The following is a 15,153-nucleotide window of genomic DNA, read 5'->3' on the forward strand; positions in this document are numbered from 1 at the left end:
TACATGAAATTGTTTCCCAAATCCGAGTCTGTCTCCCCCTTCCTCCAAAGGTGGGATTCAGTTATATATATATCTGGCAGGTAAGATTCACGAACAAAATGATATTGTTATGATACAATAAAGTTTGTTCATACTTACCTGGCAGATATATATAATCAAAGTGCCCACCCACCTCCCCTCAGGAGACAGTGGCACTAGAAAATCTGACAGAAAATGGGAATGGTTCCTGACGCCCGCCTCCCAGCGGCGGGAATGGGTACTACCATCTGGCCGACCACTGCGTGTGCCGGGAGTTTTGAAATTCTGTCGGACTTCAGAGAATACAGCTAGATATATATCTGCCAAGTAAGTATGAACAAACTTTATTGTATCATAACAATATCATTTTTGTGTGTAATGAAGGAGGGTGTATACCCAGCTTTTATTGTTCAGTTTACAATGGTCATGAAGTGTGTGTATGTGTGAAATGTAGGAACGAGGATTGTTCTTTTAACAGTTGCTGTGATCAGCATATTGTTCTGTCAGATGAAGTAATGAATGCTTATTTGAAGTATATGCAGATGAAAGAAGCAGATAAGAATAGGAAGAGACAGAAAAAAATTCTTTTAACACAAAGACAGGAAGCGAGGTTAGGAGTAAAAGTTTCTCATCTTTTTACAGTCTGTCAGATAGCAACATTTCCTGCTCTCCCCATTTTCCTAGTAATGCTTCTCCTTCAGGTTAGTTCTTCTCAAAGCTCCCTGTATTGTTCAGGATATGAAGTTTGGCAAATTAGAAACCAATGTAGCTACTCTTAGGGCTACATCTTTAATTTTTACTGAGGTAACCTCGACACTCGCTGCTTTACTGGCCCAGTTTAACCATCCTTTTTCAGGTTCCCCCCTTACAGCAGAGGAAGTGCCAACATCCTCCCTCCCTGTTAGCCATACCTTAGCCATGTTCTGTGATGCTCCTTCCACTGTTGGAGTTACAGGGAAGCAGTGTTTGTCCTGGAATGGAGGTGATTTGTACCCATTGTCATCTTGCCAACCTGGCATTTATCATGTATACAGGTTGGTGCTCGGTTGCCAAAAGATGCATGCTGAAAAATCAAGCGAAGTTTGCGTAGCCAGGAGGTAGATATGCGAGGCAATGATAAGCACATGTACTCTATATCTGATTCTGTATCCCCTAGTCCTTGCTGGAGGCTGCATACTCCTAACAATTCCTATGTGCAATACCTATTCCGATGGTCCTCCTTAGCAAGAGGATTTGGTAATGTCTCAGGCGCTCTCCTAGCATCAAGCACTCACCTGCCTCTAGGTGCTTTGTGGATGGGGAAAAAACTGAATGGTAAACCATAGTTTGTTCATGAAGCTTACCTGTCAGATATATATATAGCTGTATTCTCTGAAGTCCGACAGAATTTCAAAAACTTACGACACATAGTGGGAGGCCAGGTGGTTAGTACCCATTCGGGTATCAGGAACCATTCCCATTTTCTATTCAGATTTTCTCTGTCGCCGGTACTATCAACACCTGTTTTCAGTACTTCCGCTCTGGATTTCGTTAACTTCTCATTGTCACATAAGAATCTTGATTGTCTTTTGGTTTTACCTTTGGATCTGTGGTTAGGCACACGCTTTTGTGGACTGTTTTTGATTTTGGCTTTGATTTTTCCTATAACTAAGATGTCTGGTTCTAGTTCTGCTAGTGTCAGAGTATGTTGTATGGATGAGTGTAAGGTGAGGCTACCGAAAGCTTCGGTAGATCCCCACACTGTACGCACGAGTTGTAGGGGACATGTGTGTTTGATTAATGACCGTTGTAAGGAGTGTGAAAGTTTATCTGATTCGGGATGGAAGATGTATGATTCTTGTGTACGCAAGTTAGAGCGTGACAGAATCAGGAGGTCTTCCTCCAGGAGTGTATCAGGCAGTAGGCGTCAGGGCAGTAATATTTCTCCTGCTAACCCTCCAGTAGACTTTGTTTCTCCTAACCCTGTGGTGTTGCCTTTGGGCCCTGAGATTGTGTCTGTGGAGGGTAATGCCCTTTCTGTGATTTTGGATTCTCTCCGTAATCTGGAATCCAAAGTGCTCGCCTTGGAAACTAGTGCAGTGAAGTGCAGTGATAGTGCCCCTAGTGTTGTGGAGGGGGCGTCAGATTGGCCCCATAATGCCTCTAGGCCTGGACCTCTGTCGGACTCCCAGGAATCAGGGAGTGGGCATGTCGAAAGCGAAGGAGGGTTACGGGGGCTCCCCACCGATCTGGCGTCCCTTCGGCAGGACCTGTTGACGCTTCCCAGGCTGCCAAGGAGCGTGCTCGTGCACGTCTCCTGAAGGATTGCTTCTCGTCCTCCGAAGCGTCCTCCCCGCGCAAGGAGTGGAGCTCTCGGAAGGACTCTCAGCCCTTGAAGAGAAGCTTCAGAGAGGAGGACGCTTCACGTCCTTTTTCTCCAGATGTTTTGCGGTCTTCTCCGGATTTCGACCCCTTCCCACCGCAGAAGAGGACCAGGACGTCATCCGAGGATGACGCTGTTGAGCGCCCCAGTCGCTCCTGGGAGAGAGCTGTTCCTGTGAGAAGGAAGGCGTCCCCTCGCCCCTCGTCTTCCCACAGGATCAGCCCTTCTCCTGAGAAGGAGTCTTCTCCTACCAAGAGGATGCTCCTGTCAATGCAGCAACAGTTAGCTTCGTTGCTTGCAGAGAGAGAGGCAGAGCCACGTCGTCGTAGGAAGGATGCCAGACTGCCTATCAAGAGGTCCAGGCAGTCCCCCTCTCCCTCTCCTCGCTCGTCTCTTTCACCTGTTTCGTCGCCCTCTAGATTTCGTTCGGCACCCCAGCGTTTGTCTAGAGGGCACAATGAACGTCTCCCCAAACTCTTGTCGTTCGAGAGAGAGGAAGACCTTCAAGCTCATCGTAGCAGGGATCGTCTTCATTCTCGTCAAGACGCTCTCTCACGTCTCTTCGTGACGCTCGGACTGCTGCGAGGCAGGATGCTCCTCAAGCTGTTAAGCTTGACGCTTCACTAGCTCCTTCGTCTCGTCGAAAGGATCGTCGGGACGATCGTCAGGACGCCTGTCGTGACGCTCGTCGGACTTCTCGGCAGGACGCCCAGCTGGACGCTCGTATGGACGCTCATCGGGACGCTTCTTTGGACGCTCGCCGACGCCTGGATGCTCATCAGGACGCTCTTCAGGACGCTCGCCGACTTCAAGACGCTGGGCAAGACGCTCTTCAAGACGTTTTTTCTGCAGTTTTGCCGGACGCATCGGAGGCAGTTGTGAAAGACATCCTGCCTTGTGCGGAGAGTTCTGCTTCGAAACACAGATCTCTTTTGAGAATGGGGCCTAAAGGTCTTAGACCTCTCCAGTCTGTGAACCCGTCAGTTGCTCCGGTAGAAGAAGGAGAAGTTAGCAGTTCTACGGAGGCAGTAGATGAAGAGCAGCCTTCAACATCCGCTTCATCGGATTACCAGGTCTTGGCCCGTCTTCTTCGTTCTTCGTTTGGAGACAAGTTTCAACCCTCGGCCCCTCGCTCTCCTCCTTCTCAGTTTTCCTCGTCCAAATCCAGTAAATCGCCAGGATTTAAGATGAAGACTTCCCTTTCGACCAAGAGAGCATTTAAGAAGGTCCATGACTGGATGGACTCGAGAAAGGCTCAAGGAAAGACTTCATTTGCCTTGCCTCCGTCGAGACTCATTGGCAAAGCAGGGATGTGGTATGAGACGGGAGAGGACGTTGGGTTGGGGGTTCCTTCCTCTGCCCAAGGCGACTTTGCCAGCCTGGTTGACGCTCCGAGGAGGTCTCTACTTTCATCGACGAAGGTGTCGTGGACGCCTTCTGAGTTGGACCACCATCTAAAGGGACTGTTCTGGACGATGGAAGTTTTTAACTTCTTGGACTGGTGCTTGGGAGTCCTAGATGTTCAGTCTCGGAGTCCGGACTCGATTAGTCTGGGGGAGCTGTCCAGTGTGCTAGCGTGTATGGGCAAGGCCGTCAGGGATGGTTCGGAGGAGCTGGCTTCGCACTTTTGTATGGGGCTCTTGAAAAAGAGAGCGTTGTACTGCAACTTCACTGCGAAGTCCGTTTCTCCCGCTCAGAGGGCAGAGTTGCTGTTCGCCCCTCTTTCAAGCCATCTCTTCCCCCAGGCAAAGATCAAGGATCTAGCCGTCAGCCTGCAAGAGAAGGCCACTCAAGACCTTCTGGCCCAGTCTTCCAGACGTCCGGCAGTCCCTTCGACTAATACGCTGGGTCAAGCTTCCAAGAAGCAGAAGCCCTTTCGAGGGGGAGCTTCCTCGAGATCGTCTCCTCGAGGAAGAGGTCTTCCCAGAGGCAGAGCCCCTTCCAAGACCAGGGGTAAAAAGTGAGACGTCTGTCCTTCAGACACCAGTCGGAGCTAGGCTTCGTTTATTTGCAAGAGCCTGGAGAGAGAGAGAGGCGGACGACTGGTCCCTCAATGTCATCGAGCGAGGATACAAGATCCCTTTCCTCGAACCGCCCCCGCTGTGCACGACACCCAGGGATTTATCACCCTCTTACCATCGGGAGAAGCAGCAGATTCTGTACGATCTGCTCGAGCAAATGCTTGAAAAGAGGGCTGTGGAACAGGTCCTAGACCTGGAATCCCCAGGCTTCTACAACAGGTTGTTCCTGGTGCCGAAACAGTCGGGAGGATGGCGACCAGTGTTAGATGTCAGCAGGTTGAACTTTTTTGTTGAAAAGCAAAAGTTCAATATGGAAACGCCTCGAGTCAGTTCTAGGGGCCTTAGACCAGGCGACTGGATGGTGACCTTAGACCTTCAGGACGCTTATTTTCACGTCCCGATCCATCCTCAGTCGATGAAGTACCTGTGGTTTGTCCTGTAGGGGAAAGTTTTTCAATTCAGGGCTCTTTGCTTCGGGTTAACCACGGCCCCGATGATATTCACAATCTTAATGAAGAATGTGGCGAGATGGCTTCATCTTTCCAACATAAGGATCTCTCTTTATTTAGACGACTGGCTGATTCGAGCCTCTTCGAAGGCAAAGTGTCTGAAGGACCTTCACACAACGTTGGCTTTGGCGAAGTCCCTGGGACTTCTGGTGAACTTCGAAAAGTCCCATCTGATCCCGACGCAGTCCATCGTGTATCTGGGGATTCAGATGGTTTCAGTGGCTTTTCAGGCTTTTCCGTCCCAGAAACGTCAGCAGCAAGGATTATACAAATTTTCAGCCTTTCTGGGGAAAGAAACATGCTCGGTGAGGGAATGGATGAGTCTGCTGGGGACCATTTCCTCGCTGGAGAAGTTTGTTTCCCTGGGGAGACTGCACCTCAGACACCTCCAGTTTTTCCTGGCGGAAAACTGGCTAGACAAGGAGGATCTAGATTCGATCTTGAGGATCTCGAAGGAAGTAAAGGATCACTTAAAGTGGTGGCTCGACCCCGTCAAGCTATCAGAGGGGTTCTCTCTCAAGCTTCAGAGCCCCGACCTAGTGTTGTTTTCCCGACGCGTCCACCTCGGGATGGGGAGCAACACTAGTGGGGGAGGAAGTGTCAGGCACCTGGAGAGGGGAACAGGTGTCCTGGCACATAAATCTCAAAGAGTTGGCGGCCATTCATTTGGCTCTCCAATTCTTCGAAGACCAAGTCTCAAATCTGAATTGTCCAGATCAACTCGGACAACACCACAGCTCTGGCTTACCTCAAGAAACAGGGAGGAACGCACTCTCGGTCCCTGTTCAGTCTAGTGAGGGAGATCCTGTTGTGGGCACAAGCACGAGACGTAACGATCCTTACGAGGTTCGTGGCAGGTGTCGAAAACGTCCGTGCAGATCTTCTCAGTCGGCAAGATCAACTGCTGCCGACCGAATGGACTCTTCATCAGGAGGTATGCCAGGAGCTGTGGAGACTATGGAGACGTCCTCTAGTAGACCTTTTCGCTACATCGAGGACAAGGAGACTTCCGCTATACTGCTCCCGTTCTTGATCCAGGAGCAGTAGCGATAGATGCCCTTCTCTGGGATTGGACAGGGATGGACCTTTATGCATTCCCCCCGTTCAAGATCTTGGGAGAAGTCATGAGGAAGCTCGCGGCGTCGGAAGGGACGAGAATGACATTGATCGCCCCGCTTTGGCCTGCGAAAGAATGGTTCACAGAGGTCATGACCTTCTTGGTAGACTTCCCAAGGACGCTACCCTTGAGGACAGATCTACTCAGACAGCCCCACTTCGAGAGGTACCACAAAAATCTCTCCGCTCTGAGTCTGACTGCGTTCAGACTATCGAAAAGTTGGCCAGAGCGAGAGGTTTTTCAAGACCAGTGGCAAGAGCTATTGCCAATGCAAGGAGAGCTTCCTCTCTTGCAGTGTACCAATCCAAGTGGGCCGCTTTCAGGAGTTGGTGTAGAAAGAAGGGCGTTTCCTCTACCACGACCTCTGTGAACCAAATAGCAGACTTCCTCCTTTATCTAAGGAATGACTTAAAGCTAGCAGTCCCGACAATAAAAGGCTACAGGAGTGTGTTGTCGGCAGTGTTTAGACACAGAGGCCTGGATTTGGCTAATAACAAGGACCTTCATGATTTCTTAAGATCCTTTGAGACCACGAAGGTAGCTCAACCTAAGCTGCCTTCATGGAACTTGGACGTGGTCCTGAAGTTCTTGACGTCCAGTCTGTTTGAACCTCTCCAGGATGCATCTTTGAGGGACGTTACAAGAAAGGCTATTTTCCTAACTGCTATGGCGACGGCGAAGAGAGTTAGCGAAATTCAAGCGATCAGTAAGCATATTGGCTTCAAAGGGCATAATGCTGTTTGTTCGTTGAGCCCAACGTTCCTAGCTAAAAACGAAAACCCGTCCAACCCTTGGCCTAAGAGTTTTGAGATAAAAGGGATGGCTGAAATTATTGGACGAGAGCCAGAGAGAGTCCTGTGTCCTGTCAGGGCTCTCAAATTTTATTTGCGGAAGACGAAGGAATGTCGAGGCCCTTCAAGCAACTTGTGGTGTTCGGTAAGAAGGCCAGACTTACCGATGTCTAAGAACGCTCTGGCGTTCTACTTGAGAGACACCATCAAGGAGGCTCATTCATCTTGTAAAGATAGTGATATGAAATTGTTTAAAGTGAATGCGCACGAAGTGAGAGCTATCGCAACCTCGGTAGCTTTCCAAAAGAATATGGCTCTCAGTGACATCCTGGGTGCCACCTTTTGGCGGAGCAACTCGGTGTTCGCTTCACACTACCTGCGGGACGTGAAGATGACATACGAGAACTGCTGTTCGCTAGGGCCATACGTCTCCGCAGACACAATTTTGGGGGCAGGAAGTAGCACTCATCCTATCCTGTAGAAAATGGCTAGGAGGAGTTTTTAATTTTATTGTATTTATGGTTGTTGGGTCGGCCGCCGGAGGCGGACTTCCCAGTCTTTAGCTTAAGATAGGCTATCTTAACTTTGGCTAGTTTTGGTCAGGTGGTGGTTTATTGCTTCGTTGCCCTCATAGTATGGTCAAATGGTCTAGTCACATTGTGGTCACGCCCCCGTTGACAGATCATCTAGAACTCACCAGCTATATAGGTCACTACCTTGCTGGAGACTCTAGTAAAACAGAAACGGACTAGTAAAACAGAAACGGACTTGGGTGACAGTAATCACGAAGTCAGCTATGCTAACAGGTAAGGAACCAAGATGTCAATCTTCTACATGTATTTGTTTCCTAAATCCTATTCTGTCTCTTCCCACCTCCAAAGGTGGGATTTAGCTATATATATATATGACAGGTAAGTTTCATGAACAAAATGATATTGTTATGATACAATAAAGTTTGTTCATACTTACCTGGCAGATGTATATATTCAAAGTGCCCACCCACCTCCCCTCAGGAGACAGTGGCACTAGAAAATCTGAATAGAAAATGGGAATGGTTCCTGATACCCGCCTGCCAGCGGCAGGAATGGGTACTATCCACCTGGCCTCCCACTACGTTTGTCGTAAGTTTTTGAAATTCTGTCGGACTTCAGAGAATACAGCTATATATATATCTGCCAGGTAAGTATGAACAAACTTTATTGTATCATAACAATATCATATTCTTGATCACCCAAAATGGAATGGGTCAATAGTTTTCGCACCATCATCCTCCTGCAGACATGGGCAAGCATTTAAGAAAAATTATTAGAAAAATTTTTATAATTGTAGTCTTTTATCAGTGGCTGCTAATCAAATGAGACTGATACTAACATTTCTATGAACTGTAATTTGTTGTATTTGTTTTATATTAAAGTGATTAGTTCATCTTTTTTACAATATGGTATGATTTTAATTAATGTCAAATCTAATTTATGAAATTTTCATATTTGCATTTTTACTTAACAAAAAAAAAATGTTTACCAGGTATTCATGAAACCAGGCAAACCAACTACTTTTGCGACTTGTACCTACAATGGCCAAAAGAAGTTAATTCTGGGGCTTCCTGGTAATCCTGTATCTGCTGTGGTTACCTCTAACCTTTACTTGTTACCATTGTGTCGGAAAATGAGTGGAAGACCCAACTATATGTACACTGTAATTAGAGCAAAGGTTTGTACCCTTTTTTTTATTGTTTAAATTTTTTAGTTAAATGGTGACACTGAAATAATTACTGTACTATATACTTGTTATAAAACATTTGTCAGAAATAAATTTACATTGATTTTTCTCGACTGTCGGACCAAGTTCTTAGAATTGAAACTTATTGAACTGTTATCAGTAAAGAGTCTGATTTAACAAGTTTGTTGACAGACCACCATGATGATGATGGAGTAAGGAGGCTTATGGTGTTGGGCAGAAAGCTCTTGCCTTCCTAACCACCTGATTACTAACCTTTGTGCTAACTTATCCTCCAATTAAGGCTATGGCTTATATATTCTGAGAAAGTTTTTGGCTCAAGAAAAGTACCATTTCATGTGTGTTCCTTTATTGATCCACTTAAAAAAATTTCATTAATCTCTTGATTATCCAGGAACATCAGTATTGTAATACTGCGTGCATATAGTTGTAAGTTTTGTCCTTCAAGCCTAATTGAACCTCCTTTTTTTTTTTTTTTTTCCTTTCTTTTTTGGGTGTTTGTTGGTGGATATGGTTATGCTTTAAAACCTTATAAGCTTCACATTTATTAATCACATATATTAATCACATTTTGGCAACTGGATGCTTAAAATGCCCCATTTTAATAGTGTTTTAGTTTAAATCTTTGTTTAAGAATATAGTAAAAACCTAGTTACTCGAATGTATCCCATTTGTATGGTGTTCATTTAATATCCATGTATTTCTTTGTCTTAAGAAGAGTTTGTTTTTTTAGTACAATTTTCTTAATAATGCAGTTCAAGTGATTTTTTAAAATATTTTACTAAATTATTTATCACAGTCATGGTATGTGGGTTGTTAATAATGTGATGTGGGGGTTGTTCCCTTTAACGCCGATTGGACGTATTAAATGTTGACATAAATTGTCTGTTGGGTGCCGATTGGACGTATGGTACGTCGATAAAAAAGTGTTTTTAAAAATTCGCGGAAAAATACTTATAGGCGTACCAGGCGAAAACTTTTCAATCACGCGCCTTGGGGGATGCTGGGAGCTCACGGATCAAGGCGTTGTTTTGTTTACAATCGTTACGCAGGCGCGCAAGCGCGAATTTCTTTCTTATCGCACTAAAAAGTATCAGTGACACATCTTAGAAATTATTTCGTCACATTGACATAATTTTTGCACAATTTTAAATTAGCCGTTACATGGAGTATTATATATGAAAATGTGCGCAATTTTATGTAGAATACAACCAAAAAATACTCATGATTGTAGCTTTTATCAGTTTTGAAATATTTTCATATAAATCATGATAAGTGCCAAAATTTCAACCTTTGGTCAACTTTGACTACCGAAATGGTCGAAAAACACAATTGTAAGCTAAAACTCTTATATTGTAGTAATATTCAATCATTTACCTTAATTTTGCAACAAATTGGAATTCTCTAGCGCAATATTTCGATTTATGGTGAATTTATGAAAAAAAACTTTTCCCTTACGTCCGCGCGGTAACTCTTCCGAAAAAATCATAAATTTTTTTGTGCGATTGTCGTAATGTTTGCACCATTTTAAATTAGCCATTACATAAAGTTTTATATATGGAAATGTGCGCAATTTCATGCACAATACAACTTAAAACAACACATGGTTGTAGCTTTTATCAGTTTTGAAATATTTTCATATAAACAACGATAAGTGCCGAAATTTCAACCTTCGGTCAACTTTGACTCTACCGAATTGGTAGAAAAACGTAATTGTAAGCTAAAACTCTTATATTGTAGTAATATTCAATCATTTACCTTCATTTTGCAACAAATTGGAAGTCTCTAGCACAATATTTTGATTTTTGGTGAATTATTAAAAAAAAAAAACCATTTTTCTTACGTCCGTGAGGTAACTCTTCTGAAAAAATCAAATTTTTTTGTCCGATTGTTGTAATGTTTGCACCATTTTAAATTAGCCATTACATAAAGTTTTATATATGAAAATGTGCACAATTTCATGTAGAATACAACAAAAAATAATTGAAGGTTGTAGCTTTTCTCATTTTCGAAATATTTGCATATAAATCACGATAAATAGAAAAAAACCACGTTCGGTCAACTTTGACTCTACCGAAATGGTCGAAAAACGCAATTGTAAGCTAAAACTCTTACAGTCTAGTAATATTCAGTCATTTATCTTAATTTTGAAACAAATTTGAAGTCTCTAGCACAATATTTAGATTTATGGTGAATTTTAATAAAAAACTTTCCTTCCCTCTGAGTGTGGATTCTCGGGGCAAATCTCCGAAATGCGTACATCGCATTCTCGTAATATTTGTTCCGTTTCATATTAGGGGCTTCATAGAGTTTTATATATGAAAATGTGTGCAATTTCATGTAGAATACAAAAAAAATAATTGAAGGTTGTAGCTTTTCTCATTTTGAAATATTTGCATATAAAAAAAATATATTAAAAAAATTCGACATTCGGTCAACTTTAACTCGTCCGAAATGGTCAGAAACTGCAATTGTAAGCCAAAACTCTTACAGTATAGTAATATTCAATCATTTATCTTTATTTTGAAGCAAATTGGAAATCTCTAGAACAATATTTAGATTTATGGTGAATTTTTGAAAAAAAACATTTTTACATCCACTCGTTATGAATTCATGCGTCATTTTGTGATAATATTTTCTCCGTGTTGCTTTGATCGTTTTACAATGTGTTATATACCAAAATGATTGCAATTTAGTGTACAATACAACAACAAAAATTAACTCGTTAGCTTTAACTGTTTTGCTCACAGCGCTATTTGAATACAATTATATATGAAATTTTGTTTTCGCGCTATCATATATCGCATTATTTATATATGATAATGATATTTTTTTCATTTCTGATGGTTGCATACTAAACTTCAGGCAATGACAAAAAAAGGAGCAAAAAATTAACTTTTAATCTTGAAAACTAAGCACACTGTGATTTTTTAAAAAAAATATTTTTTCCGCTTCGGCGCTCACTCCGAGACCCCCTCGGCATACGGGAGACTATTTTTATTATACCCCTTCGGCGTTAAAGGGTTAATAATCTACTGTCACTACTTTTCTTTTTGGTGGCACACTGCAAATTATACTAAGGGTTCTTTGCAATGTCAGTTTGGCTGCTTGCATCATCCCATTCTATTTTAATGTTTTCTTTGAGCTCTACTGTTTTATACAATCAACTTACCTGTCAGATATATACTTAGCTTTTAGACTCCGTTGCCGACAGAATTTCGAATTTCGCTCACACGCTACAGGTAGGTCAGGTGATCTACCGCTCTGCCGCTGGGTGGCAGGAATAGGAACCATTCCCGCTTTCTATCAGATTTTCTCTGTCGGCCATACTGGCAACAATGTTGTTGGTATCTCCAGCTGGATTTCGTTTTTTGAATCACAATTGATCTTTGTTTTGGACCTTTTGGTGACGTATTTGGATTGTTGGACTGGCATACGCTTTTGTGGACCGTTGTTTGGATTTGTATTGGATTTTTCATCATGATGTCTGATTCTGGAAGTGTGGTGAGAATGTGTGTGAATGAAGGGTGCAAGGTGAGGATGCCGAAAGCTTCGGTTGAACCTCACACTGTGTGTAAAGTGTGTAGGAAGTATGAATGTTCTTTCGATAACACTTGTCAGGAGTGCGAGAGTTTAAGTGCTGAAGGGTGGAAGTCTCTAACTTCTTACTTGAAGAAGTTAGAAAAAAACCGGTTAAGGAAGTCTTCTTCCAAAACCAGGCCTAGCTCTCTTTCTAGTGACGTGGTAAGTAATTTTGTACCCTCTTGTAATATGATGAATGCTCCTTCTAATATTTCAGGACCTTCACCGAATGCAGATCCTACGGATTCTGCTTCGGAAATCGCAAATCTTAAAACCGCCCTTAAGAAAATGGAGCGTAAAATGGCGGCTATTGAAGGTAAACAGAGTAATAGTGCTGTGGATAGTGATTTGAGTGTCCCCAGTGTAGTGGAGGGGGCGTCTGATTGGCTCCACAATGCTCCCAGGCCTAGACCTCTTTCAAGCTCCCAAGCCCAGAGGAGAAGGCATGTCAAAAGCCGTACGGTGGTTGTGGAGAATCCCCACCAGTCAGACATCTCCTCGGCAGAATCTGTAACATCTCAGACTGCCAGAGATCGCTACAGAAAAAGCGTTCTCCGTGAATGTTTCTCGTCATCGGAAAATTCGTCTCCCAAGAGAGGATGGAGATCTGCGGATCTTTCCCGTCCCCTGAAAAGGAACTGGAGAGAAACTCGATTAAACTCGAGTCCGGAACAATTTTCGGAGGATTTGCCGTCAGAGAACAAGAAAGCAAAATGTTTGCTGTCTCCTGCGAGGTCGTGGGAACCTGAGAAAGACTGCTCTCCTTCCCCTCCTTTAGACCCAAATACCGAGACAACAAGAATATTAAAGAATATGCAGGATTCGATTGCTTCTCTTGTCGGAGTCCTATCTAGAGATCCTCCCAGAAGAAAGGATTCTCGTCTTCCTGTGAAGAAATCCAAAACTCCTTTTTATGAAATTCTTAGAAAAGAAGTTTCTTCATCAGAGGATGAGTCTTCAGTTTTGTCTATCTTACTTCAGACAAAAATGAGGATTCTGTCAGCCGTAAAAAGGTTACCGAGACGCTAACTCAGCGCGAGCCATTCAGGCGAGAAGCGCCAGACAGACGTGTGGCGCCAGCCAGGAGAGAGGAGTCCTTCAGACATGAAGCGCTAGATGAGCAAGAAGAGCCATCAAAGCAAAAAGAGCCGGCCAGGCGCCAGGTGTCCAAAAAACGCTCAGAAATAGAATTAGAAGAAGCTACATCTAGGCGTGTGGCGCCATCCAGGAGCCAAGCGCCAACCAGGCGCCAGGCGCCTGTCAGACACAATAGTGATTCTTCTTGTGGGAGTAGATCTCCTTCCAAGGCTAACACTAGTCGAACTCCTGAGAAAGTGATTGGATCTTCAAAAGTGACGGTTTCTACTTCCACTTCTCGAAAGAATTCAGTAGAAGGACAAGAAAAGGCTTCTAGGTCTATTAGTCTATCTCCTTCCTGGAGTATTTCACCCCGGGAAACAAGATCCCCGGATAGAGATTCTTCTAAAGAACTCGTTCCCCTACGAATGTGGAATTGGAAGACGTGTCGGAAGAAGAAATGTCAACCAATGAAGGCCTTTCTAATTATAAGGTGCTAGCTTCACTTCTCCTGCAAGAGTTTCGAGATTCTTTAAGCCCTGCAGCTCCACCTTCTCCGAGATCACTATTTTCGAGTACCAAAACAACGAAGTCCTCTTCATTTTTAAAGATGAAGCCAGCGATATCAATGAAGAAGGCTCTTCAGTCTTTGAATACATGGATGAACTCTAAGAAAGAGGCTTTGAAGACAGTTTATTGCTCTCACCCCTGCAAATTGGGAGGTAGGAGAGGGATTTGGTACAGAACGGAGGAAGCTATGGGACTTATGCTCCCTTCGTCTGCAGAAGCTGATTTCTCAAGCTTGGTTGAGGCTTCTAGAAGGCATTCTCTTAGCTCGGCGAAAGCATATTGGAGCATGTCCGAGTTAGATCAGCACCTTAAGGGACTTTTCCATGTACTGGAAGTTTTTAATTTCCTGGATTGGTCCCTTGGGGTGCTGGCTAAAAAGGCCAAAGATCCAGACGTCTTGGACCCGGAAGTATTGCATAGTATATTATCCTGTATGGATAAGGCAGTACAGGATGGTTCGGGAGAGCTGACATCCCTTTTTGGGTCAGGAATTGTAAAGAAGAGATCTTTATTTGGATCTTTCCTAACAAAAGCAGTGTCTCCTTCCCAGAGGTCAGCCCTCTTGTATGCTCCTCTCTCGGATCATCTTTTCCCTTCTCAATTGGTGAAGGACATCTCAAGGTCACTTTCTGAGAAGGCAACCCAAGATCTCTTGGTTCAATCCACCAAAAAGACGAGGCCAGCAGTACCGGTTGCAAAGAAGGCGACTCGTACTCCTATTGTGCCCTTTCGGAGAGGCTCCTCCTCTCGACCACCAACGAAGAGAAAGACTTCAGATAAGCGAGGAAGGTCCTCCTTCCGACCTTTCAAGAAGTCGAAGTAGCAACGAAGTCATCCAAACATCTGTGGGTGCCAGACTCCTAGAGTTTGTAGGAGCCTGGGCATCAAGGGAAGCCGATCATTGGACTTTGTCTGTTCTGGAAAAGGGATACATTATACCCTTTCTAGACAGACCACCTTTGTCAACATCTCCGAAGGAATTGTCGGCGAAGTACAAGGACCCTGTTCTGAGGGAGACACTTCTTCAGATGGTTACAACGATGAGGAACAAGGAAGCAATAGAAGAGGTTCAGGATCCATTCTCCCCGGGGTTTTACAACCGCCTTTTCTTAGTACTGAAAGCATCAGGGGGATGGAGACCTGTCCTGGATGTGAGCATCCTGAACCGTTACATGGAGAAAAAGAAGTTCTCCATGGAAACTTCTGCCTCGGTGCTTTCAGCCCTGCGTCCGGGAGACTGGATGGTCTCGCTGGACCTTCAGGATGCCTACTTTCATGTTCCAATTCACCCATCGTCGAGGAAGTATCTCAGATTTATGATACAAGGAAAAATCTACCAGTTCAGGGCCTTGTGCTTCGGCCTTTCCAC

The 15,153-nt window shown here is 44.1% G+C and overlaps 1 protein-coding gene across 2 annotated transcripts in view; it reads left to right on the forward strand.

Moving 5' to 3' along the window:
* The window catches only part of LOC135200447 (gephyrin-like), a 191,488-nt gene that overhangs the window by 170,875 nt on the left and 5,460 nt on the right, over nucleotides 1-15,153 (forward strand). For both annotated transcript variants that reach the window (XM_064229092.1, XM_064229102.1), the window contains exon 7: nucleotides 8,343-8,528. In XM_064229092.1, the coding sequence (XP_064085162.1) occupies nucleotides 8,343-8,528 (186 nt within the window). The remainder of the gene's footprint in view (nucleotides 1-8,342; nucleotides 8,529-15,153) is intronic.

The sequence above is a fragment of the Macrobrachium nipponense genome, chromosome 23, assembly GCF_015104395.2.
Source record: "Macrobrachium nipponense isolate FS-2020 chromosome 23, ASM1510439v2, whole genome shotgun sequence".
Lineage (NCBI taxonomy): Eukaryota > Metazoa > Arthropoda > Malacostraca > Decapoda > Palaemonidae > Macrobrachium > Macrobrachium nipponense.